Raw genomic sequence first — 27,057 nt, forward strand, 5'->3', positions numbered from 1 at the left:
TTTGTCTTCATAAAACACCAAAAATAATTTTATTGAAAGTATACACAGAAACACAAGAGGAATATTACCAGCCACCAATAAAACAAGTGTTCATTAAGGCTACTAATAAAGTGGATTTGTGTCATCTTAGCCATTTAAGTTCACAATAGAAGTTTGGATAGCAATTTTTTAAAATAGCAGTAAGTAATATTCTTTCCTTATGAAGACACTTCAAACAACTTAAAAATATGATGATCTGGCATTTATATTAAGGTTGTCAATGACTCATACAATTCATACGAAGTTATTTCTCCAACCTGTAATTGCGGTTTTGAATTGTTTCATATGCATAGTGAATATGGTTAGTCACTTCTGAATAGTTTCATTTTTATTCTATTTGTAGGCACTAGAGTTGTAATTTTCATACACAATATGTGCAATGTTAAGATCCATGGTCACATTCACAGACAAATTGTGATATATTTCTTTAAACAAGCTGTTTCTCAACTTGAATTTCCCTTCAAAAATGAGAATATACCTATACAATACCATTATTTCACTCGCACATCCACTGTAGAACAAGAGTCTGTATTCTCGTGAGTATCCTGGAAGGGAATGAAGTAGAGCATCCGTTCCACATAACAGGGTCAGAGAGAACTGAGGTATGTTTATTCCACCTTTTCATCGGCCTTTGTTCTTAGGAAGAACTCGGGACTGTAGGTACAACGGTAGGCCAAGAGCTGAGGAAGAACTCCATATGCTATGTTTAATGCTAAAAAAAGGATTTTCGCTTCTTCGGGGACTCTGTAGACGTAAGCAGTTCTAGCATGAAGGGAAGCACCAATGTGAGAAAACTGAGCCTGTTTACATTCAAACAAAAAACAAAAAGTAAGCATGAGATCGTTCACTTGAATTAAGGATGCATTCTGGGTGACTCGTTCAGACCATGTGCCCTCAAAACCTGTCTTCAAAGCAAAATTCCTTTAGGTAATCCACAGTCTTAATACATAGTCTTTCACTAAATTTAAGGTCGTTCTTGATGTAACTATTCAAATAATGTTTCCTATTTAAAGTGTGCTTTTATCATTCCAAGTTGTGGTTTTTTAACCTAACCCGTGCCGAATACCAAACATTTCTAATTTGAATTCTAGGAACACTACGTAGACACTCAGCTAAGTCTCACAAATTGGGTTACAATTCAAAATGAAGTTGAGTTCAAAAGCTAAACTGTGGTTAGTATAATGAGCTACTTAAAGAGAAGCACTGAAGATCTCAGTGTCATTGATCAGACTGACTACTAGAAGCAAGAGCTCAGAGCCCCATCAGCATGTAGTTTTGTTTATTTGTGTATTTGGTTTTGTGCAACTTAATTGCACTCTGGTTGTTTGTAAGACACACTTGTTAATAGCTTGGCTGTCATTATAAAATGACAAATATGTACACAGGCAACCTTTTCAAATCAGACTGAAATCTATTTAGAATTGTGAGTGGTCAGCATAATCCAAGTTTCAGAACAGAAAGGCAAGAGCCTCCCTCTGTTTATATATACATAGACTATTCAGAATGTGCCTGTTGAGTTTTGCTTGGCTCGTTTGTTTTTAGTACTTTTCATAAGCACAGAGAAAAACTATTAGAAAAGTAATACAGGCCATAGCAGGCTTAAAAACCGAGAAAATATTTTCTCAGAAAAAGTTATTATAAAATGCAAACCTCAAGTCTGCATTTTTATGTTTGAAATTCAAGATACACATGAATAAAGACTGAGGGTTTAGATGCAGTAAGTAATAAATCATTGGTATGCTATTATCAAAGTGGAAAGATAAAGGTAATCTACTGTAATCTAAAGAGGCGGAAGGAACAAGAATGAATCACTAGACAATTTGTTTTTAATGTATTTGTTACCTTACAGTTCCTACATTGATTGTGCTAAGTGGCTAACATAAAAGTTCTATTTAGCATTTGATTTGACCTTGACAAGAAAAGGGCAAGCTTTTATAAACAGCGTGTTTAGGAATTTGTATCAATGGCAGATATTTTAATGGGCTACAATTTATAAATTACTGATATATTCTGGATACCTCTAATATGTTTTTGCTACTCTGGAGATAAAATAAAAGTCCTGTGGTGTGTTGACAAGGACCAACAGATTGTCTGCATTGTGATCCACAGGCACTGAGAGGGCTCTGCCCTCGGACACACCTCCCTAGGGCAGATGGCCGAAGGCCCAGCAAATGTTTGCATCTCAGGGCTCCATAGACAAAAGACCTTGAGAATAAAGGGCACTTTGGAGGCTGCCTTGAGGAGCTGCAGTTATGGACAGTCTGGGACTCTGAACAAAACTTGGCCTCTGACACTATTTTTCTCTAGGTCCTACTTTAAATAGCTGTTTATCTGAATATATAACAATTTTAGTCTGGACTAGAGGCCAGTTTTGAACTCTGGTTTTGTCAGATTTGTGGGTTTAGTGATTCTCCCTATAGATTATTGTGTACATCATAAAACGACCAGAAAAATGCCACCCATAGTTTCCAAGAATAAGTAACATGAACAGTTGTGTGTACTTGTATAGGCAAGCCTGCCTGAAAGGTCAGTGATTCTGTGGGCCCTTTTCTGCACTAAACAGTGCGGTTAATACCTCATTTTCATGAACAGTAAGCTCATGGCAACATTTAAAAACATGATCTGTGTCCTTAGATTAGATTGTACGCCCACTGGGCAGATACTGTGTCAAATGTTTTGTGTGGCACCTATCACATTGTTAGAGTTCAATAAACGTTCAACAACAATGGTCTTGTGACTATCAGAATATAAAAAGAATCTTTAAAGCATTTCTCTATACCTGTAATAGCAAGCCATTCTACTCAGAATTATTAACAAGGGGTGAAGATTGTAACATTTCTTACCAAAAGGTGTGTGCATGTGAGAAAAGAACCCTGAGGCCAGTTGTCTGCAGCTCCTGGTACTGCACAAGGGTGTGTTTGTGGCAGCCAACTGAGTGGTGCCCCCAACTGTAGCTTCCTCTAGTGTTGAGTGCTCAGGATTCTGATACAAGAAGAAGTGTCACCTGAAGAGGCTTCCTTTCCCAGACACCTTGGTAAGGAGTGTCCAGCACACTTGCTTCCTCCACGGCCTGTGGAGCTCAGCCTGGGAACCGTACCAGAGCCGAGTGAGTGAGTGAGTGCAGTGCTGCCGAATTCTGCATTTCATTTATAACTGCAATATTCAGTGATGGGGCTGACAGACACCCCTAGTCATTTCCCTTTGACTTAATTCTAAGTTTTCTACCTTGCAGAAATAAGAGATAATGATTTTTTTGGTCAGATTGAATGTTTAGAATGTAAAATGAGGTAATGAAAGTAAGCAAAGGCTAAATTGTAATAGCTTCCATTCCTGATATTAGGGAAAGATGACCCTGTCCTAATCCCTCTCCTCACTAATCATAACCCTGGCTCCAAAAAGAAGTGAGTCTTACATGTCCATATGAATGTTAGAGAGTGAAACCTGAACATGTTGGGTCCCTGTAATACAAGTAGATAATCCAGAACTGTGTTATCTTAGGGTTTTCTGAGTAATAGCATAGAAGCTAATAATACTGACTCTAGAACCAGATGGCCAGACTGGATTATTGCTCCACCACAAACCAGATAACGGGGCCCACCTCAGGTGGAGAGTAACTGTTTATGATCTGGCACCCTGATGACAACCTGGGCTCCTTGTTGTTAGGTCCCCTTGTTGACCTTTTAACTCCTCTGTCAAAGGATAAGCATGTAAAAAAATGAACCTCAAGGTCAAAGATGCTTGGTAATAAAGCACCAGAGTAGATGGCAGAAAGATTTATATTAGCCTAATTGTCCGGGAGCTTCCTAAAACTTTAAGACACTCAAAGGTTTCTGTGAAGAAAAAATGTTATGAAACTTACTTCCAGGAAAGTCAACTCTTTTCAACTGGACTGTCCACAGATGTACCTCTAGATCCCTGTATAGCCAGGAGTGGAGGAAACAGCTGGAGGGATGTCACCTGACTCAGTTGTCTCACACACACACACACACACACCTGTGGATGTGGGGTTACATAATGCCCACCAGGTATCTGTCCCCAAACCTTTGCCCAGGTTTTTTTTGTTTTGTTTTGTTTTGGGTCATTAGATGTGAGATACACTTTGGTTAACTTGTAGAAGAATTAATCTCAGTAAGGCATTCTTCTCTTAAGTTCTTTCCGGGAATCTGTACAATAATAATAAACGGAGTCCCACAGCTTTTCCATGGCGGTACTATCATTAGCTCTTTAGCAATACCCTGTTTAATCCTCAGCAGCTACTTTACAGAAAAGAAAATCGGTGAAGAGAAGTAAAGTGACAGTGGTCATTGAATTAACTAGTGACAACAAGGGACTTCTATCAGCCCTTGCTGCTAGTCATATTGACTAGATTAACTCCGGTTTTTGTTTTGTTTCACTTTCAATGATTCTGACAATGTGCATTCACCCACTGGCATCCAAGGAGGATTGGTTCCAGGACCCTGGGACATCCCATATATGTCAAAATCCTTGGATCCTCAAGCCCTTGTATAAAATGTGTTTGTATCCTGTGTACATCTTTCTGTATGTCTTACATTAGATGACTTACAGGACCAAACAGTGCAAATGCAGTGTAAGCAGTTGTAGTGTGTCTTTTAGGGACGAAGAAAAGTTGGCTTTTTGTTCACAACTGATAGCCATCATAGGCCTTAACATACTTAAGTTGGTTGAACCTGCACATAACTAAGAACTGACTATACTTCAGTTGATGGAAAACACTAATAAGTAATTGATACGGCCTGTCGTACTTCTCAAATTATACTTACAACTTTTGCCCTACAGCAAGCACTGTGTATAAAGAGAGAGGTTTTATTTTTAAGTCCCCCAATGGAACTTGACCTAAAATATAGTCTGATTTTTATTTTAAAATGTTTGGTTGAGCTTGTACTTTCTGAAGAGAACAGATTTGGGAGGTTCCTAACGCAGTCTGAAATCAAGGACCCAGTAATCACCCAGTGTGTCTTCCAATGACCTAAGAAAATTTGAAGTTTGTGGTTTTTTGTTTGTTTGTTTTGGAGTTGTTTGTTTTACTCTTCTGGTCTCCACAGGCACCAGGTACACAAATGGTGTATAGATACACGGGCAAGCAAAACACCCGTATACATTAAATAAGTTAAAGAGATTCCAGGTTTTTGGCTTGACCTGGCCGATGCAAGCTGAGGCTGTTGACATTGACAAAGAGAATGGGCAGCAGGAGAAACGGGGAGGACAAGAGTCTGTTGACATGCACCTTTGGCATGGTGGGAGGTGGAGACAGGAGGATCTTGAGTTCAAGGCTATTCTGGGCTACAAAGCAAGACTCTGTATCAAACTGGAAAGTGTTTTCTTTTATAGACTGATAACTTGCTTTGCAAATGTGTTTAAAGTCTCAAGTTGACTTGTTTCCATTACAAAGGTGCTGCTTCCATTTTACTCTAGAAGTTTCTCAAAGTGCCTCAAAAAACCTGATGTGCTAGTGAGACATCCAGGTGCAGTGATTAAGTTTGGAATTAAGTTTCGGAGTCAGCAATCGGGGCTGAAGAGACTGGTCACCAGCTTACAGTTGATATCAAAAGACAGAAATAAAAGCCCAAATCAAGGCCTTGAGGATAGGGGATTCAGAAGCTGACAAAGCACAGTAGCTAAGCATTTCTCCAGAAGTATTTATTCTGCAGGTTTTACCTATTTTTCTATGACTAGTCCAACTCAGTACCCTAGGAAGGGTTTAACCACTGACCCCATAAGTACTGTATTTTTCCACACTATGATTCTGGGGTCTTTCTGCCATCGTGGTTACTGTGCCATGATTGTATAATTACTGTGCTTTGCTTCTGGGTGGGCCCCACTCATTTCCAGGTCAGTGTTGCTTTCATTAAACACCTGCTGTCAGGCAGGGACTTGGCAAAGTGCCAGGGTGAGGGACTGAAGGGCAGGCTGAGCTTTCTAGAAACAGAACTTACACTAAGCCAGCCTCCCTGTTCTGTTGAGTATTGTGTGGCAGAGCTCTTAGACTCTTCATTTAGATAGAATAGACAGCCTAAGAGTTACAGCTTTCAGCTCTTCTCAGTAGCCATAATGTTCTTAGACTGGGAAACAATTCTGTAACTGAGTGCCACTTGCTACTTTTGTGACTCTGGGGAAAACCCTAATTTCACTAGGTAACTACATCTACCAGGTGGTATCACTGGTGTGAGCGAGAGAGAGGGAGAGAGAGAGGCAGAAATGTCATCCAATAAACTAGAAACTATTTCCTACTCAAAACATTGAGCAGAGACATGTTTCATAATTTCAGTGACAGCTAGGTCACTAAAGAACTTTCTCAAAAGGGAATATTCTTATCTGAGTACCTGAGCTAGACCTCCAGCATGGACCAGCGTTATATCAGGCATCCATGAACATCCAGGGACCACTAAGCCATAAAGTGCAATTACGAAGTAAGGGACAGAATAGAACATATACGCCAGCATCTGTGTAAAAAGAAATGAGCAAATTAACAGCTTGACCTAACAAAAAGCAAAAACATGAAACACTTTCAAAGATAAATGCTAATTCCTACTTCTGTGTAGACACCTCATAATCCATTTAAAATATGAGAATTGACTTCAAAAAAAATCTTAGGCTTTGTAACAACTTGACCTGAATTTTAGGATAAGCAGCAGGGTCCTTTAGGTAGGGCTCTTGAAACTGTGTGTAGAGTCGGCAGAGCTCGGCTGGGCAATCCAGAGCAATCTAAGGATAAAATGAGTTCATTATGAATAGTCCTGTTCTTAGATTTGCAGATGAGGCTGTGTGACAGCTTCAGTGAGAGCTACTTCAGTTCTCACCATAAACTGTATTTACAGGCCCATCAGTAACAGGAAAAGCAGATATCCAGACTTCTCTAAAGGACTAAGCCTAAGTCAACAGTGGATCATTGTTCTTGGGACTCTCTAATATTCACAGCTTCAGCATCTAGGTTTAGTGAGCCAAAGCACAGCTCTTGGTAGAGATAACCAGTTCCACTTGGGAATAGCTAGCCAACTAGTCTCTATCAGAAGAAAAATAACACTTCTGTACCATATTAATCATACTGTGCTTTGCAAGATTCAAAAATAGCATCCGCCTCTCTCCAGTACCTCAGAGAGCATATGGCCTTTGGAAGCAGTAAGGGATGATTTGAAAGCAGGGTCTTCCTGTGAAGCCATTCCTGTCCACTTTGGAAAGAGCAGAGAGCAGATTTAGTCCCTGCAGAGGACACTCTAGGCCACAGAATGGATTTTGGCAAACCACTGAGACAGTTCCCCCTTCAGGCACCATTCCTCATATCCTTGGCCATAAATGAAATGTTCTACCAAATGACAACCTAGACTGCAGGCTAGCAGTAGAGTTGGGCCTTGGTCCAAATCCTCATCTGAGCAAGCCCCACCCAGCACACATGTACACAGAGAACAGGACATGGGAGGATGCAGTTGGATCTCGTTGTGTGGTGGTGACTGAACTTGGAAATTAGCACAAACCAACCAAAGAACTGGTTCCATGGCTTGTTCTCAACTTGTACAACCCAGCAAGTTTAGAATAGTTGGTAATTGGTGAAACTGAATATGATAAGCAAATAATTCCTAGATTTAAAATATTTCTTCTAAGAATAAATTATAAAGCTGGGTCATTGTGAAGAATCACTGATGAATTAAGACTAACAACAGTTGTGTATTGAACACTACTTTGTACAAGGTCCTTACCAAGGAGGGTAGTCACTAATCTTCAAAACGATATAAGGTAGGCACTAGTAGTTTACAGAGAAGGAAATGACAGGTGAGAGAGTGTCATTTTTCTAAGGCACAACTAGCAAGTGGCTAGTGTTCTCCACAACTACACAGAAAACTTGTCTCCAAAAACAAATAACGAACAAAAACCAATAAAGGGCAAAGAGAAAAAAAACTCACGAGTCCTTCCTGTAATCAAACTCCAAACCTGAATCCTAACTCAGCATTACCCTGAGCAGTGAGAAATTCACATGACCCTGCACAGGTCAGAACTTTTTCCTGGGGACCTCTTCCTTGATCCCATCGCCCCTACTCTTGAGAATACATGGTTGCTCTGGGCCACAGCTGTATTGAGATCTTAGGGAATCACCCTAACCAAAGATAGTTGCCTTTACATCGGGGTGAAAAAATCAAGGGAAACAAAAGAATGAGATTCTAATGGCCAGTTTTTCAGGTGTCCTAAAAGAAGGAAAGGAAGGTACTTCTAAACAGAAGTTGATCTGAGGACCCAAAGGAGGAGGTATGAGATAGCCCAGGATGAGCCATCCCTTGTGAGTGGGGCACTCGGGGCAAGAGAGCAACAGGAAGCTAGTCCAGAGCTCTAGTCTGTGGCAGGAAGAGGAGGTGATCAGTTTGATCTCACACACACTATACGTACACACACACACACACACACACACACACACACAGACTTTTTTCTTGTTTGGAATAGTATATTGTTATTTTGATGTTATGCTTACCAAGCCTCTGAACAGGCAAAATCCAGTCGCCAAGACGAGACACACAACCAAGAGCAAGTCAAATGGTCTTCTCAGCAGGGCTTTTGCTTGGGCTTCTTGAAGAACCTAAAATGGAGTTTGTTGCTGGAGAACAATCCCAAAGCCAGGGACAAGTCTGCGACACTAAATGCCAAGCTGATGACTAATGAGTCTGGAAGATGCACAATTCACATCGTAGACCACTGGCCACTGAACATCATGAGTATCTTCCCCTCCAGTATATTCCCTTTTTTATGAAATGGAGCTACTAAGCCAGGTGATTTGAGGCCCATCCAGTTCTAGTCCATTTTTTTTCTTGAACTACATTTTTATGATTATAAAGTAAGCTATATGCATTTGAAAAATGAAATAGTAGAATTGTCAACTGTTAGTGGTTGACACACATTCCCAGTCATGTATGGTTTTGTTTCGTTAGTTGGTTGGTCAGCCGGTTGGTTGATAAGCTGGTTGGTTGGTTGGTTGGTTTTCTGAGACAGGATCTCAACTGTGTGGTGGAGACAGACATAGAACTCCCTGTGTAGCTCATGTTGGCCTCAAATTCATGATTATCCTGCCACCTCCTCCCAAGTGCTAGGATTAGATTTCATGTGTGCCATCATGCCTGACTCATGTATGTTCTATACATTTATATGTAAATACATAGACTCACATATAACCTTTTTTTTTGCAAAAATAAAATTTAGAATATAAACAGTTTTGCATTCTTCACTGAATAACTAACTGCCTGTGAGCACATCCTCAAGTGATGAAAAACTGAAAATACCCTAAGGAGACCATGCTTGTCCTCCCACTGCAGGGCACTGGGCACTTTTTCATTGTACCACTTAATGTTCAGGAGAGCGGCCCTGCACAGAAATCTCTGCCTTGTGTCTGCGATGACTGTCTCGGGACAGGCCCTTGATGTGGAAATGGGTTGGAAGCACAGCTAAACTGCTTTGCAGGGTGATTCTGTGGTTGTTGGGTTTTGTTTGTGCTGTGTATGGTTCCTAACAGCACCGTGTAACAATGCCCATAGCTGTGCTTTACCATTAAAGTAACAACACAAATGATTCTGTGTGTCTCGTAATGCAAATGCTGTTCACACACTGACATGGAGCCCTATCAAAGCAGTGGAGCCAGGGCCAACTAGGGTTACTGTTTACCCATTTTTTCTAACACCCACTCACTCCTGAAAGAGATGTATGAGTGTAGCTGCTGATGGCCTGAGTTTACACAGCTGTAGCTAAATATTTACAAATTAACTGTGTGTAGATTATAATGTACATAGAGCGAGAAGTAAACCTCCATAGTGGAGTGGTTGTTCAGCACACGGGTGGCCATGAATTCAACCCCAACACTCCCCTAAAAAGGTAGTCCAATGAATTCAACTTGTACAAATAATTTTGGCCAGATGTGGTGGCGCAAACTTTTAATTCCAGCACTCAAGAGACAGGTGGAGCCCAGTGATTTTGAGGCCAGCCTGGACTACATGGAGAGTTTGAGGCCAGCTAGGGAGAGCTACATGTTAAGACTCTGCCTCAAAAGTAAATAAATGAATAATGATTTTAAACTAAAAATAGTTTTGTATGGTGAGTAATCATGTTCTAACTAGTAGTTTGTTCTCACACATCAGATAGATTTAAAGGACCCTACCCAAGGATATATTATATAAACTGAAGAGAAGGAAATCACTCTCTTAGAAATGAAGATTTAAGCAGACCTGTGGGGCTAGCCTTGCTTCATACTGACCCCCTCGGCAGTGAATGGAAGGGGAGAAGTCTTGGGGGTGCTCCTGCAACCACTGTCCTGGGGCCTGTATCCCCAGGGATCAGAACCAATGGCCTTGTGCATTACCTTGAACACCTCAGCAGTAAATGGTATACTGAAAGAAGTGTCAGGTACTCACACACAGGCCGTTAACCCAGGCAAACCACATGTTGTGAACTTTACCTGTCACACTAACACAGAAGGGTGGCAGAAGCCAAGGTGATCCCTGCAAGGGAAGTCCCCCGAAGTATAGCCTGGGCAGTAGAAGCAGATGGATTGAGACAGAAGCAGACCATCTGCCACATTAACAAAGATGCCAGCAAATGGCAAGGTATCAACACAGTCCTATGGATTGAATGCCCCAATGCTCTGTCCTCACAGAGATGAGAGCCCAGGGAGTCTGGGAACATGTAAGTTACCAGCTGCCAGAATGCCAGCCTGAGGTTGCACACCAGTATAGAATTGTTACATTTAAATGTAATAAAACTACCTTTGAGGGATAATTATAGTTTTCTGATGGCTGGTTATAGATTCTGAAGCCAGCCCACACCGGAAGACATGTATATGGTATGCTTAAGAAAAATGCAGGGCAAATCCGTGTTCCATATTTTCCTATTTAAAAGAGAGGAAAAGATAGTCAAAAAGATGGTCAAAAGTCTGTTGGTGCATATCTAAACAATAATATTTAAGCTACCTACCACCTCAAATCACCTAAAATTTTGCAATGAACCAGCAATAGTTTTATTAGATAAGACAAAAAAAGTCAAAACCATTAGATATTTCTTAATAGTGATGTCCTATTTACAATATTAAAAATTATGTTAACATGTATATCCTAATTTTCTGCATGTCTAAATGACTTCTTTTACTTCATCCTGGAAGAATACTTACTTCCGGGTGCATTTACTGTAAGTTCTCACAGTGTGTGAGAAGCACCATATAATACAAAGAGCTGCAAGCAGTATCCGTGCACTAAACGCTGGCTGCTTAACTACCGGTTCAGCACACGCTTCTGAAAATGGCTCTAAAGCACTTCTTAAAAGATGAGAGCCCAGAGCCAGGTAGGAATAACTTTGCAAAAATAGTTTTTATAAGCTTAGAACCTGCTATAAAGCTTAAGAACAACTTCTCTATCTAAAAACCCCATTATAACAACAACAACAGAAAAAAAAAAACCCAGCATGACTGTTAAAATAACATTTCTTACCTACAATGTTTCCAGGCACAAAAACCACAATGCTCATTATGATGGATCCGACCCAGTATAGGCCAATGGTTCTGTAGCTTTCCCTACAACAAAACATTTTGGTTCAGTATACTTGTCTTGGGATACAAAAGGCGATCCTCAGAATCGTCTTCCAATCTAGTTACAGAAGTACCTGAATAGAAACCCACTGAATCAAGTGATAAGCATAGGGAACCCTGATAATCAAGATCACTTCCGTATGTGACACGGTACAGAACCCTTTGTGGGCTTGTGCACTCAGGCATGCAAGCGTGTGGTCTATGTGTGTGTACGTGTATGTGCAGGCCTGTTCATGTGCATGCTTGTAGAGACCAGAAGGCTGTGTCAGGCAGGTTCCTTTCTCAGTCACCCTCCACCTCATTTTTTTGAGATAGGGTTTCTCACTGAGCCTAGAGCTCTGGCCACCTCAGCTACACATGCTGGATGGCCAGTCTCAAGGAACCTCTTGGCTCCTCACTACACACCATTACTGGGATTCCAGGTGCAAGCCCTCAAACCCAGCTTATTACAGGAATGCTGGGGATCGAACCTGTGCCCTGATGCTTATCCAACGAGCCCTCACTCCTGCCCCTTTGATGTCCTTTTCAGTAGGAAATTGTGCTTTCCATACAACACACATGTTGACCCATGACATGGTCTTCACTGATTAGGACTGTATTTCCACACTGTGTATAACACTCACAGCACAGGGAAGAAGGATCAAAGATGAAAGTTGAATGTAAAGTGGACAACTCTGTGGTACACAGAGTTGGGGCTAAAGCCCCAGAGATGACAGGTCCCTGTGTTCTAAAGGGACGGATCTAATCTCAGTGGTGGCCACATGTCCCTTCACCTGATAACCCAGAAACAGCTCCACACTAGAGGCTGAGAAGAATCCAAAAGGAGGGGCCAGGATGGAGAACACTGTGTGTTTTCTGCTCTGCTGTGGGCCCCAGCCCAAATGGAGCCACCCCACCAGGGCAATGCTTAGTCTCGAAATGTCGCTCCTGGAGAGCATGATGAGGGGAGGGGAGGACAGCTCAGGGGGCTGCATTGTAGCCTCCCAGGGAGCAGAACTGGAAGACCTCCTCTCACTTAGGGCCATGCAGAGGCTGGGGACGCAGGAGCTGTCTGGAAAAACGCCATAGCCAAGACTGCCTGCTAAACCCCTAGGAAGTCACAGTGGACAGAGAGTGAGAATTCAGCCAGTGTTGCTGGTTACTTCTGCAGGTGGTGTGGCACACAAGTTTCTGCCGTGGGAGTCCCCAGAGAGCCTGTGTGTGCTGTGAGAAAGAGCTAGCATGTCACAGCAGTGAGTACTGGTACCCAAAAAACAGCAACTGTCACAAAACTCTTCCCTCGTTTCTTTAATTACAGAGGCGTGCTCCCAGAGGAGCCAGCCACAAAGAATTGAGGGGTATGATCAACCCCCAAGTTTGTGCAATTTCCCAACCCCTAGGACCACACCTGAACTTGAGAAATTCTGTACTGAAATGAGGTGGAACTTTGAATTACAATGTGCTGGACTTGGGTTCCTAAAACTGGGGATGAGGAGATGGCTCAGTGGAAAAGGTGCTTCCTGCACAAGCATGAGAACCCAAGTTCAGGTCTCTAGCACCCACGTGGAAAGCCAAGCATGGTGATGTGCATCGGTAACTTCGGCATCAGGCTAAGGGCAGAGACAAAGGAGACCCAGGTGCTTGCTGGCCACCCAGTCTAGACAAAACAGTGAGCTCTGGGTTCAGTGAGAAACCTTATCTCAAAAACTATGGGGTGAGCCAATGAGAGGGCTCAGTGGGAAAGGCACCTGCTGCCAACCTAAGTTAGGTCTCCAGGTCCCACACGGTGGAAGGAGAGATCCCATCCCTGTAAAATTGTCCTTTGACCTCCACATACCTACCAGAGCTCACATACATATACCTGCACATGAACACACACACACACACACACACACACACACACACACACACACACACATGCATACAAAATAAAACGTAATTTTAAAAAATAAAGTAGAGAAGAAATTGAGGAATACTCCCAGCATCAGCCTCTGACCTCCACACTAGCCTACATGAATGAGCACACACTCCCATATAAGCACACATGCGCGCGCACGCGCGCGTGCGCACACACACACACAAACGCACACAATGAGAGTTTATTGTTGATGTCATATGTTTGTTTGTTTATTTGTTGAGACAGGCTCTCACTGTGTATGTAGCCCTGGCTTGGAACTTACTTTGCAGACCATGCTGGTCTGCACCTCAGAGATCTGCATTCCCCAGCTCCTGGATGCTGGGATTAGAGGCATACAACACCATGCCAAGAGAGATTGTTCTTACAAAAACAGAAACCCAAGGGACCGCTCTGCCTGAGCTGCCACCAAGGAAGAAGGAGAACTCAAAGGGATATGTTTACAAAGACAGTGATACAGAGAAAATAAAGCTTTGTCCAACTCATAGAACATTCCTGTCCTGACATATGTGTGTGGCATACATACATCGTGACATTCCATGTTCCTTCCATACCCCTTATCAGTTGCAAAAGTGTCACACACACACACACACACACACACACACACACACACACACACACACACACACACACACCAGGAGAGCTACTTACTCCCATGCTATGGCAGCCACCATCACCAGGTACATCAGGTAATGAACAGAGCCATCCCAGTAACAGACCATGTGCCCATAGGCCGTGTTCAGATATGGTTCACCCTAAGGAAAGCATTGAAAAGCAGCCATTTTAAGGAAGGCTCCAATCTTCAAATGCAGGACAACAGACCTCTATTGCAAATAAAACAACAGAACTAAGGGGTGTTTCTTCACTGAGATGAAACCACTTCCACACAGTTGGTAGGATTGCGGAAAATAGGACTTTAGCCTGGGGCAGTCAAAGCCAGGGTCTGCCATGGTGTCAAATAGGAGAATTCCTAACAAATTGGCATTTGATTTCTCAACAAAGGTTTGTACTACAGTACAAAGGCATCATCAGGTGGCTGTGTGGGCAATCCCAGCCAACTGGAGCAAGGCCAAACTTGTGTCTGTAAGCACTTGACCCTGGCCGGAAGGGTGGCCCAGGAAGGCCCTGTTCACTAGTGCCACCTGCTGGCCTTAACCAGTCATGCTAATCTTGTGGTGGGCTGGGCAGTCCACGGGGAGGTGCCCATGTCCAATTCCACACATAACTTCCCACCTGCCCCTTTATTCAGCCTTCCCAGCAGACCTGTGGGCTGGTCAGGACCGTCTATCTGCAGAGGAGAAAACGTTTCAAGAGCCTGAAGACTTGCCTGAGGTCACGTAGCTAATAAGGAGCAGCACTTACATTACCAACAAGAGCCACACTTCTGGGATATTTCAATTTCGTGAACACAAGATTGTATGATGAACGATGCACGTTTCCCCTTCCCGGGTAGTCATGTTCCGGGGTCCCATCAGACATGGACTCTTCAGTGATGCTTTCTTTCTCCCTTCCCTAGGACTGTGCCCTCCCAGACTGCTTCACATGTCTCCCTAATATGCGTGAGCAGCCAAACTGTATCAACCAGTCAAGGAGGTATTCTGTGAAACTCTGTGGCTCCCCTCAGACAAGGACATCAGCCACCACCATCCCCACCCCCCAAAAAAAGCCACACCCAAACTTGTAGCCCTCTGCCTGGCCACTGCCTTTCTTTCTCACCCCGTGGTGCTCTGAGTGCATAATTCAACTGATTTCATGGCTCCGGTCACTCCTGCCTACACACTCAGCTCTGAAAGCCAGCACCAGCCTCCTCCGGGAGCTTGACAGACACGTGTGGACCTTTCAAACCCACCTGAACTCCTTCAATTCGCCTGCTTCTCCCTCCAGCCAGGCCCTTCCTGCCTGGCCTCTGCACACCCAGCTCAGTCAGCTCCAAGCTCTTCTATGCAGTCTTTGGACAAATCTCACTAAGTATCTATGCTGTCACTTTAAGTGACCTTCCCTTTTCATCACAGCATGGGGCAGGCCTTCAGAGTCACCCAAGAGCCACTGCTACATTTCCAAATGTGTACCCCACCTCTCCCTGATTCCCATCTACCACCCTCCAGCTGCAAGGCAAGACTCATGCAGCCTCCCTCTTCCTGAAAGCCTGCAGGTCAAAGTCCCATCTCTTCCACTAGGCCTGCAGATCCTACCACTGTTACACCCCAGCTTCCTTCCTTGTACCTCCTACCCAAATTCTTGCCAACCTTACAAGGTTGATAGATAGCTTGCCCCCTGATCAGCATCCTCCCTCCTGAAGGCCCCTCCTCTGGTTCATTGGCCTCCTCCCCAGGCTCCCTCTGCCTCCTCTATCTGCCCACCATGGTCTATCATGCCCCACGAAAGCAACTCTCTTCTCCAACTTGAAGTATCAACTCTATTTGGGTGGTTCCTGAGTCTCTCTGATGGAGCCATTCCTCAGAAGACCTGCTGAGCCCTGCCAGCTAGGGCATTAGTAGATGTCCCTCAAGGACCCAAAACTCCACATGTCCCAGATGAACTCAGCATTACCCTGCAGACACTCCTGGGGAGACAGACACTACTAGGCCTCCTTTCCAGACATTTGTCCAAGCTGTCCCTTCGCCCCAGAAGGCCTTCCCTTCCTTGCACCATATAGCAGTATGTGTGGTCCTCTCCCACGGCCACTCTGAAATGCTATGGAAATGCCAGCAACTCAAAGAGGCCATCCTGGGCATTCATCCCCAGAGCCCATGCATCTGTGCTGAGAGTGTACCTCTACCATCATACCCAGGCCAAAGTCATCCTCCCTTCTCATTAGACAGTGACCTCCTGAAGGCTAGAAACAGCTGGATTCAAGGACTCTCTCTAGAACTTCACTTCTCAAGCTTCTGACTTAATAACACCAGCATTCCAACAAACCCCAAAACAAGAATCAGGACATCACTCCAGGCCTTCCTCTCCATCATCCGCAACTTGACCCGAAATCCCACTCAGAATCCCTGAAACTCATTCTCTCTCTGTTTGCCCTGCACTGCCTCTGGCCATCTTCTTGCCCTTGCTGGCTTTGCAGAAGCTGCCTTATGGATAGCACATCTCACTTCGTGCCATGGCCCCATACCCACAAGCTTGCCTTCTTCCCTGGCTCCAACACTCCCCTCACACATTCCTGGGGAGACAAACAAAGCTCCCCATTATTTGAAACACAGAAAGTCAATAGACAATACTGTTTCAACCTCTGCTCCACATTTTCTGTGTGACCTTGAGTAGGTCACTTGGCCTCTCTGGGACTGGATTCAGGCCACTGTAAATTAGAAAACAAGACTGGTTTCCTCGAGGGCTGTGATTTTGTGGTAGGGTATTAATTGCCAGACTCGGCAAGCTTAAGTAAATAACTTGATATTACATATATACAGGGTCCCGTACTGTAGTCCAGGCGAGCCTGGAACTCACCATATTGTGAGACTTCCCTCAAACTTGCAGCAATCCTTCTTTCTGCCTTTGCCTCCCAAATACTGAGTGAGATTATAGATAGACCAAACTTTGACACCTGAGATGTTTAAGACGGATTTGGGATCTCTGAGATTATCATCCAGTAAGAGAAACCCAAATACTAAATTCACCTGAAGTTCTTCACTTAAAAGGAAACCGTTCTGGAGTGAAGGAGGTATGGTGGAGAAAGAGTGCCCTCCTGGCCCTCTGTCTTCTGTGGCTAGCCTGTCATGTGTCTGCTTACATTGGATGAGGGGACTGGGACAGCACTCCAACAGTAGCCTGCCTCTGAGCCACCCGGTCCCAGTACAACCCCTGAGCAACCCCGTACCTCTCTCAGGTAGTGGGTCATAAACCCATCGATGATGCCATCCTGCTCCAAGCCGATGATGAGGTTCACCACGCTGGTAAATCCGAACACTGCATACACTGGAACAAAGGAGGCGGCAGCTGAAAGTGCATGCCATGGGAGACAACAAGGACGGGGTGCCCACCAGGTATCATGCAGTGTTGCTCATGCTTTTCCAGACTGCATGTCGTGCGCACCAGCTGGACATTTATCTGTCTTCATGGACCTCCCTGTACTGATCCAAGGCCCTCACTGAGGGAACTCATGTCACAGAAACAGAGAATCAGTGTCCCAGAAGATTCTTCCAGGCTACCTCCACCATCCTCACTCCCTTCAGGTGAAACCCACATCCCACCTGAGCATCAGGAGCTATGCCGGTAATAAAACAGCCGAAGAGATACTCAGGTGGTCTAGAAAAGGCGGGACATCTTAGTGTGGCATGCAGGCCAACTAAGAGTGTGTCCAACATACTAGCCAAGTCCTCCCTGGAGGTCCTCAAGACAGGTGGGTGACCGGCGTGCAAGTGGCAGTCAACAGCTTTAAGGAAAAAGGCAGTGACTTTTTTACTTGTTTGTTGTTTGGGGTTTTGTTTGTTTGGTTGGTTGGTTTTTTGTTTTTGTTTCTTTTTTTTGTTTGGTTTTGTTTTTTGAGACAGGGTTTCTCTGTGTAGCCCTGGCTGTCCTGGAACTCACTCCGTAGACCAGGCTGGCCTCGAACTTGGAAATCGGCCTGCTTCTGCCTTCCGAGTGCTGGGATTAAAGGCGTGTGCCACCACCACCCGGCAAAAGGCAGTGACTTTTAAAAATACACATGAGATGGGACAGCTAAGGATGCCCGGAGGAAAGCCGCCGCATCTCCAAATCTGGCCAGTTGTACAAAACCCCTAACTGGGCTTTAAATACTAGGAGTGGCCAACTAAGGGCCAGAGCTTCTAAACAACTGGCGATCCCACTCAGGGCATGCGAGTCCATCGAGAAAATTGCATTTTCAAGTTATAATAAATTGATATCCGAGACTGTGGAACAGGAAGGGGCAATAGCAAACCCAATTTGTGAATATAAAAAGCTATGGGAAAAAAAAACAAACGGAGAGTGGGGAAGCTGTCTCGGGGGAAGCCAAAGGGGGTGAGGGGTCCCCAGGCGTGCTTCACTGGGCTCCACTGAGGCCCACGTGTCTCCTGGAAAACAAGGCACTGGGTGTGTAATCCCCTCGCAGCTGGTGACGCCCATGGAGGGTCAGATACTGTCTTAGAGGTGACATCAGTCTCTGCCTCCTGATAAATGAGGACCCTGGCTCAGGGCTGCACCCCAAGGCTGAAGGGTCCTCAAAGCTGGAACAGAGCTGAAGACACAAGAGCGGTTGCTTGCCTCAAGGATGGGGATGTATCAGTAGGCTAAGCGTGGGCTCCCTGGGTGGGGAGGAGGAAGGAGGAGAGACAGCAGAGGGAGACTGTTCTTGGATCAGATCGAAGCAGGTAGAGTGCGACATGAATAAGGACCCAGCTCTGAAGTCAGAGAGGCACAGCTAGACATGAGAGACTCACAATTTCTCTGAGCTTCAGTGTTGTGTGTGTGCAAACAGAGAGAAACTGGTCATTTATAATTCCTTCCCTCTCCACCTTTGCCAAGGCTCATAGTATGGTGGTATTTTATTTGTACTGAAATGTGATTTTAATTGTTTGTTAATAAATAAAGTTGCCCGGGGGTCAGAGCTATTAGAGCCATAGCAAAAGCAGGGCGGTGGTGGCGCACGCCTTTAATCCCAGCACTTGGTAGACAGAGCGAGGTAGATCTCTGTGTGTTCAAGGATATAGCCAGCATTGGAGACACACGCCTTTAATCTCAATCCCAACCATAGAAGACCTGGAAGTCTCGACAGACAGGCAGTGACGAGGCAGTCATGTGTTTGGGTTTACAACCAATGAGAAGGCAGAACACAAAGACTATATAAAGACAAACACACAGGAAGTAGGCCCCTTTTCAGAGAGCTCTCTTGGCTGAAGAGGATCCCTGAAGCAGGAAGGGTGAGGCTCTTAGCTCTGACCTCTTGGCTTTCTTCTCTGAATCGGCTCTGTGTTTCTTATTTAATAAGACAGTTGGTTACATCTACATCATAGTGGGCAGAGAATGCTTCCCATGCCTTTGGTGAGGGTTTGAGGCTTGCTCTAACCTTAAGATGGGGCTGGAAGTGACAGGGGCCAGTTCTAACCAACGCAGTGGGGACATTGCTTTCCTTCCTCCAGCCCTCGGTGTATGCTGTGGGAACTATGAGGAGACACAAGCAGAGTCCTAAATCTGTTCACGGCCTGGAGCAGGCTGTCTCGGCCAACCCACAGGTCGGTGAGCAAGAGAAATAGATGCCCGTTGCTACAGCTACAGAGATGTGAGGCCCGTTTGACATCAACAGAAATGAAATGCATAAAATACCCAACACAATCCCTGGCCACAGGAAGTACTCCAAGACCAGCCACAGCTTTGCCTGAGGCAGCATGTATAATGAAAGGGGTCCGGAGCTGTTCCCCCTGATTCTGACCACATTTCTGGCATCTCCAGCTAGCCGAGCGGAGGGATATTTGTTGTGAGTATTAAAATAATACTTCTGAAGGGCTCAGAACCTTGTCAGGCACATGATGTACTCAACCAATGGCTTGTTTGTTTGTTTGTTTGTTTGTTTAATATACATGTTTATTTTTCAGGTCCGGATCGAAGTCCCTAACAAATGCTAATGTTTGACCAGCTCCCCAAGGCGTTATTTTCCTCTTTACACAAATGTGTAGACCAGAGTTCCCAACCTGTGGGTCACGACCCCTAATCTGCAGCAGAGGTCGCGTATCAGATATCCTGCATATCAGATATTTCCATTACAATTCTTTACAGTAGCAAAATTACAGTTAAGAAGTAGCAACCAAACTAATTTTATGGTTGGGGGCATCACCACAACATGAGGACCTGCATTAAAGGATGGCCGCATTAGCAAGGCTGAGAACCACTGGCGTAGAGTGAGACATGGTAAATTCAATCCCACATGCCAGCAGCAAGCTGAAGGCAGGAAGCCCAGCCTGGAGGCTGAGGGAAGAGCAGGCTGGGGGCTCCCAGGGTGCCTGGAGGAGGCCCGCCTGGCCCTGCCACTCACTCCCTGGAAGAACTCTATTTAGAAAGTGGACACCACGAAGGGGAGCTTAGCGGGAAGGGCCTGGCCCTGAAGAGCCCTACACTTCCAGTTCCTGTCAGCACTGGCCTCAGAGCAGCCCAGAAGGAACATGTACCCAATGCCCAGCTCCCTGCCAGGGTGGATACAAACCCTTTCTCTCTGAGGAGTACACCTACCAGCCTACCTACCGTAGAACAGAGGGTCCCGCGGGGGTTTTCTTTTGACAAGGACTCGAGCCAAAAGGGCCACCAGGAGCAGGATGAGGGCAGCAACGCCAACAATGGTCCAGGAACTGTGGGGAACGAAGCAGGGAGGTGGTCACTAATCACAGTCAACACAATGGTGCCTGGAATTTCCTGGCTACTGAAGGCACTTGCTCCCTGTGCCGCAGCAGGCTCCTGGAAGCCAGCCTCAGCTTTGGCACTGAAAAGTTACTGCAGCTTATCTACAGCACGTTGGCCTCTCTGGGGCACAGCCCCATAACGCTCATGGCCCGGAAACCCAGGTCGCTCATTCGTTTCCTTCCCACCTGCGTCGTGTGCATGTTCCTTCCCCACCCTCCCTCATCCCTAACATGGCTGCAGCCCAGTGGCCTCTACCCTCCTGTTTCTCCAACGCTTTACCCTGAAAGCTAACGGGTCTAACCACTAAGTCTGACACCTCCCGTGGGCCAGCCACAAACCCTCAGACTGAACTGCATTAAGATTGCGCTCTCCGGGGAGAGACCCATAGCTTGCAGTGTGCTTCCCCATGTGGCAGGCACTGTTGCTGGCCTTAGGAGACTCCAGATGAACCCAAGTGGCCTCTGTCTACAGGGGACTTACCTCCATGAGTTCTGAGCTCTGCTTCCCATAAGGTCACCCCAGCCCTATAGAGATACCCAGATTGCCAACACTGGCTGGGCTTCTCATCCTGCACAAATACCTGTGTGGCCCTATCTGTCAATTGCATACCATCAGCTCTCTACTAACACTCAGTGATGCTACAAGCACTGATCCACAGCTGGGGCACCTCCACACCATGGCCTAAACACTGGGATCTTCAGGTAGTCTTCGCCCCATCCCCCTGGGGAAAGAGGAAGACAAGGGCGGAGGCAGGAAAGGGAGCATGAATGGGTAGAAGGAGAGACGATGGACAGGTGAATGGTGAACGGGTAAGAGACATGGATAATGGATGCAGTGGTGGTCGGTGAGAGATTGGATCGTGCATGGATGAATGCTATAGCATGATGAGAAGGAAACCGGGTCTTGTGCTGGGAAAAAAAAATGGAAGGTTTCTGATGCCCCACACCTGTGGATTCTCCAGGCTCCTCCCAAAGGCCCAGAGCAGAGAAAGGGGAAGCTGCCATGGCTCACAAGCATCATGCTGCTCTAAGATACCCTGGGAGGGGAAGAGCAGGGAGGTGAGCCATATGACAGGGTGTCAACGATGAGCCCTGAGGCCGGAGCTAGTCAGCAGACGACCCCATCCTTGGACACCAGTGGCTGAGCTCACAGTCAGCATGCTCACGGGACTGGGCTCTGATGGAGCAAGACAGACAGCATGAATTAGTTCAGAGTGTCCTCTCATGCTCTCTACCTCTGAGGTAGGAAGACAGGCGAAGAGAAACTGGGGCAGTAGGTCATTTCTGCCTCCCAGCTCTGTTCCTGGGGACCCTCTGGGGAGAACAACACATGCCCAAGGTGGGCAGAAACAGGTCTGACTGCGACTCCAGGTGATGGGTAGAGGGTGCTATGAATAAGGCATGGGTTGTTAGCCTTGAGTGGTGGGAAAAGTTACTGGTGCTCTTTGCTGACTCCTCTGGGCTGCCATACAGCCCTTTCTAGGCTGCTCCCCCAGCAAACACCAGGCCAGCCCTCCCCCTTCCTTACCTAGCTCACACATACCCCAGAACACCTGCAAGGTTCTGTCCTCAGATCTCACCATAACTGAACATATGTGGGCGCATGTGAGAGAGCCCCCTAACTCCTTCCTGGCCCTTCAATCTAGCTGATCATCTGTTTCTCAGAGTCTCATAAAAGGCCTGGGGAAACAGAAGCTTGGGTTATGAAAGGTGAGTGTAACTGAAAGCTGGCTGCACACAGGGCTGGGCAGAGCAGTACCCAGGTGAGCTGCAGCCTGGGAAGGTGAGCTCTGGCCACAGGAAGGAACTCGGTGGGAAACGTGAGGCATGAGTCTGGGGGGCTCAAAGCAGAAATCCCTGATTTGGAGGAAGGACCCACAAACGAAGAAGGGGCGGTTTCACTTACTTGGGGCCACCAAGTTAAGTGTGTGGTCAGTAACCAGCAGTGGGGAGAAAGGAAGACAGGACAAGCCACAGAGACAAGAAGGTGGACCGGTGTCAAAAATCAAAGAGGGTTGACGCTCTGGGGGTGGGGGTGGGGTGGGAGCTGAGGCTCAGATGCCAGCAGGGGGCTGAGACAGGAGGGAGGCACGGAAGGAAGTCGGTGCCAAAGAGAACTCAGAGGAGGGCACAGACACTAGACTCACCAGGAAGGGGCCAGGAGGAAGAAGCGAGCGAACAAGTATGAGGGAGGTGTTATGGATTGCCGGGTTTCACTCCGGGGCCGCAGCACTGATCAGTTAACACACAGTCATCAAATCCTCACCACCACCAGCAGCAGCAGCAGCCCTTCCTAGACAGCTCTTCCAGCAAACACCTGCCTATCACAACCACTTCCTTCCCCTCCCGTGCTCACCCCCTCCCTATGCTCACAAAGTGCTGCCCCTAGATCTTGCCCTCGCTGAAGCGTCCCTATCTCCAAAACACCTTCCCGAGCCACTGCCCCTGCCCCCAGCCACCGTGTTTTGTTGTCTTCATAGCACGCAATTCTCTGCTTATGTATCTGTTGATGTCTATTTTAATTCATGGCTCCTCAGCAATTCCTGGCCTGTTCTCAGCTAGTCTCCAACTTTTGCAAGGGTTCAGAGCACAGAGGGGGTGTTCAATAAATGTTCACTGCGCTGTTCATGGTACTATACTACTTTAGGAGCCAAGTTCCCTGTGCACTCTATCGACAGGCACAAAACACCTGACTGCCCAGAGCCACCGTTTCAGGAGATGCCCCAAAGATGGGGTTGGTCCAAGGGCAGAGGCAACCTGTGCCCAAGAGAGCTTCTCAGTGCTCAGGTTGTCTGGATGGGGTGACCAGAGCAGTGAGAGAAAATCCATGACTGTGTGCATACTCGGCTAGCAGTCTGGAGATCTGGAGGGGGTTGCAGGGTATAGACTGATGCAATTTCCTTAGCACCAACTGCTGTGGAAAACATAGCAGGTTACTTCCTCCTCCAGCAGGCTGAAACCAACTTCAGCAGGGCCGCCGTTGGCGCCTTTCCACTAACCAGCCGGGCCTTCGCTGCCCATGGGGTCTGGTCAGTCACTGACCCCTTTAGCGAAGTGGAGGGCGAGACTGGGACCCAGAGTCCTGATGGACACCTTCGGCTCCACTCGCTTCCTCGGTACTGCGCCGCTGTGCCCTTGCTCCAGGCCAGCATCCTATTCCTTTAGCAGCGCCCCTCCACAAAGTTCTCACAAGATCCTTAGGGTGTAAATACTGTCCATTTGTCAGACCCGAACACTAAAGCCAGGCCACCCCGTCAGCAGCAAAGCCAGGCCCAGAGAACCAGGGCTATTTCTGCTAGTTTCTCACAACAGTTTCTAAAATTAAAAAAAAAAAAAAAAAAAAAAAAATGTGGTAAGTATGTGAAAGTCCATACATGGGAAACGATCCTATCAAATAAGGCAGGCTCATGTCTCCCGTGTTGCTCTGGTGTCTGAGAGCCTCGGAAGCAGGAGCATTGCGGTATTGACCTCCATAATCCCAGCTACCCAGTCAATACCAGCAAAGAGCAGGCGCCCAGCCCTCAGACCTTGAACTGCCCTAGCCCAGTCGAGGACCTGGGGCCGGGTGACCTGGCTGGCTCCCTCATGCCCCGGGAGTGGAGTTCCCTGGACGCGACCCCAGTCCCGCGGAAAAGTTGCAGGCGCTTGCCGACCCCGCGCGTGCTCACTCACTCGTGCTGGGCCGCCAGGTGGTTGAAGATGTAGGTGACCGGGATGGCTGAGAGCGACAGCACGAACACCCCGGTGGCCGCAGAGGCACTCATCGCCGCCGCCGCGTCGCTCGCCCTTCACAGCATCGCACCCGGGTGCCCCCACCCCAGCTTCCGCCGGCGCCGCGCCCCTCGCCGCTGCCCTTCCAGGCGCCCCCCTGCCGCGTCCCCTCCGCGCGTCCCCGTCGCCCGCAGCTGCCCCGCGCGCGCACTGGCGCCACCCGGGTGCGCTAGGGCCGCGGTACGATCCAGAGAGGTGTCCCCGCCCTGCTCCTACTAACGAATGCGGGGGTTCAGAGGCCACCGCGGCGAGACAAGCGCCCCAGGACGCTTGCTCTCAGGGAAAAGGAGTGGCCGGGCGGACGCCGTGGGTCACAGCAGGGAGCTGGGCATCCTCGGGCTGGAGCGGCGCTGGGCTGAGCCAAGGGCCAGCGGAGGGTGGAGCCAGACCCGAGGGTGTCAGAGCGTGCAGGCCCCGCGAGATCGGCTCAGAGACCCACAGGGACAGATGCTCCAGGAACCTGGAACCTCCCCGTCCCTCCCCCCCACATCCCCAAGCAGTCATCAATGGCCGCAACCAAGGTTCTTGTGACAAGTGGAAATATTTGGTTTCCACCCTGGCTACTCGGCTCACCAGCCCTTGACCTTGGTCAAGTTACTGAAGCATTCTGTATCTTTTCTCTCTGTGTGAAATGGGGATAGCCTGCTCCATCGTACGATTGTGGAAAATAACAGTTAACAAGTATGAAATGCTTGCCCTGCACTGCTCAGCACACCGCTCCCTGTCCTTTTTGTAGCAGAACTGACCCTCAGAAGAATGCCCTGGTGTAGGACACTGGGATAGCATTCATTCCTTGCCTGTAAGTGTTCTTGGAGGCCAGGTTACCACCAGCTAGCCTGGCAGGTCCCCGGGGTTACAAAGACTAGAAGGCAACGGCTCTCCTCAGAATATTGCCAGACAGATGGCTGGTTGTAGAGCATGATGGTGACAGCTGTTCTGCTTGAGCTGGCTTTCTGGTGGGGGTGCTCAGGAAGCCCCCTGGGGCTGAGCCTGGTTGATATGGCCTTGGGAAAGGAACGAGAAGTGGGCTCCTGGGCAACAACGGGACCCGCAGAGTGCATGTCTTCCTGTCTGCACCGCAGTCTTATTTGGCTCATTTTTAAACGTGAGCAAAATGAACCATTGATTGGCAAGAGCCTGCCCTGGGCCATTCAGTTGTTCCAAAGCCAGCGCTCCTAATTCCCATTCTAGCTTTTCTTGAAAACTGAGGGCAACATAGAGGTAAAGCAATGGGCACATAGAGGTAAAGCAAAACCTCTACCCAAACTGTGGCTTCTCCAAAGCTTCTCTCAGAAGTCTCGGGGGAAACTGGACAGCACCCGCTTCCATGATTGTTCCTTATCTTTACCTCCTCCTTCATTCCCCAAAGTGCCTCTCTCCTCCTGGTCAGTCCCTTAGGACAGCTCCCCAGGCCAGCCCAGTCCTCCACCACCTCCCATACCTGGCTGCTTTAGCCTTCTCTAGATAGCCTGAGGCCCTCTGACTGCCCTATCTTTCCTGTCCACCTAGACACTTGCTGGACCTCATCTTCTTACTTACTTCTTTCTCATCCATGCTTGGTTTGTTTTAAATTCAAAATTATATTTATGAAAATTGTTTAGTCCAGGCCTGGAATGTAGTTGGTGGAGTGCTTGCTTGCCTGGTGTTCACAAACCCCAAGGCTCTACCCTCCAGCACTTCATAAAACTGGATTTGATGGGGGCACATCTGAAATCCCAGCACTAGGAGATGGAGGTAGAGGGATTCAAGAGTTCAAGGTTATCCTCAGCTACCTACCTAGCAAGTTCAAGGCCAGCCTGGGATACATGAGATCCTGTCTCAAGAGTAACAAAGAAGGCTCAGGAACATGCCACAGAGCATGCCATGCCATGAACTGCACATCATTTGCTCTGAGTGGAAATGATGAAACATTGTGGGACAGAGAGGAGAAGATGCGAAGTGATCAGGGCTCCTCTCACAGAACCTCACATGCAGGAAGCCACTTGTAAGGGTGAGGAAGGGCTGAGCGGATGAGAGGGGCATCTTAAAAGCCTATGGTGTGGACAGCTGCTTACCAGAGAAGACCAATCAGGAAGCTCCTACAATTTGTCCTGGCAAGAGACGATAGGACCAGAACCAAGCCAATGGTAATGAAAGGGAGGAGGAAACAAACGTGAAAGATGCCAGGAAGAATTGGACAAAGTGGGAGGAGACTGTATAAGAGCTTGTTCTGGGGTTTTCAGTACGAATGGTGTTCCAACCATCCCAAGGGCAACTGGGAGTCGTAGTCTGCCAGCAAAAGAGGCAAAGGCTGTAGATACAAGTTTGGATCCCATCAGTACAGAGGCAGGCCATAAGACCAAAACCACGGATTCAACATAGGGGAAGAGTCAGAAGGGCAAACAGGAGCTACCTGAGATTGGTTGGGGGGCATTGCCACCAGCAGGCAGTTTAGTGATGCCTACCCTGACGGCATA

The 27,057-nt window shown here is 47.0% G+C and overlaps 1 protein-coding gene across 2 annotated transcripts; it reads right to left on the reverse strand.

The window, feature by feature from the left end:
* On the reverse strand, positions 1-25,017 carry Tm6sf1 (transmembrane 6 superfamily member 1). 2 transcript variants are annotated; one of them, XM_052712142.1, is made up of 10 exons: positions 24,503-25,016; positions 20,676-20,779; positions 17,320-17,417; positions 14,151-14,254; positions 11,508-11,590; positions 10,791-10,912; positions 8,516-8,620; positions 6,670-6,762; positions 6,381-6,500; positions 1-839 (listed from the first exon to the last, which is right to left on the reverse strand). In XM_052712142.1, the coding sequence occupies exons 1-10, from the start codon at positions 24,592-24,594 to the stop codon at positions 648-650; spliced, it is 1,113 nt and encodes a 370-aa protein (XP_052568102.1). In that variant the 5' UTR covers positions 24,595-25,016; the 3' UTR covers positions 1-647. The 2 variants fall into 2 exon arrangements, with proteins under 2 accessions (XP_052568102.1, XP_052568104.1); XM_052712144.1 differs by lacking the exons at positions 6,381-6,500; positions 6,670-6,762 and having other exon boundaries at positions 24,503-25,017.
* Between the last annotated feature and the right edge of the window lie 2,040 nt (positions 25,018-27,057).

This window comes from Peromyscus californicus, unplaced genomic scaffold (genome assembly GCF_007827085.1).
Source record: "Peromyscus californicus insignis strain IS unplaced genomic scaffold, ASM782708v3 Scaffold_4__1_contigs__length_199733344, whole genome shotgun sequence".
Lineage (NCBI taxonomy): Eukaryota > Metazoa > Chordata > Mammalia > Rodentia > Cricetidae > Peromyscus > Peromyscus californicus.

Bases quoted from the DNA above. Each gene is read 5' to 3' on its own strand.
- Tm6sf1 (XM_052712142.1), bottom strand. From the start codon at position 24,594: ATGAGTGCCTCTGCGGCCACCGGGGTGTTCGTGCTGTCGCTCTCAGCC. The intron at 17,418-20,675 runs GTAGGTAGGCTG...CCTTTGTTCCAG, and splicing joins GCGGGACCCTCTGTTCTACG to TGTATGCAGTGTTCGGATTT. The intron at 14,255-17,319 runs GTACGGGGTTGC...TGCTTTCCTTAG, and splicing joins TGACCCACTACCTGAGAGAG to GGTGAACCATATCTGAACAC.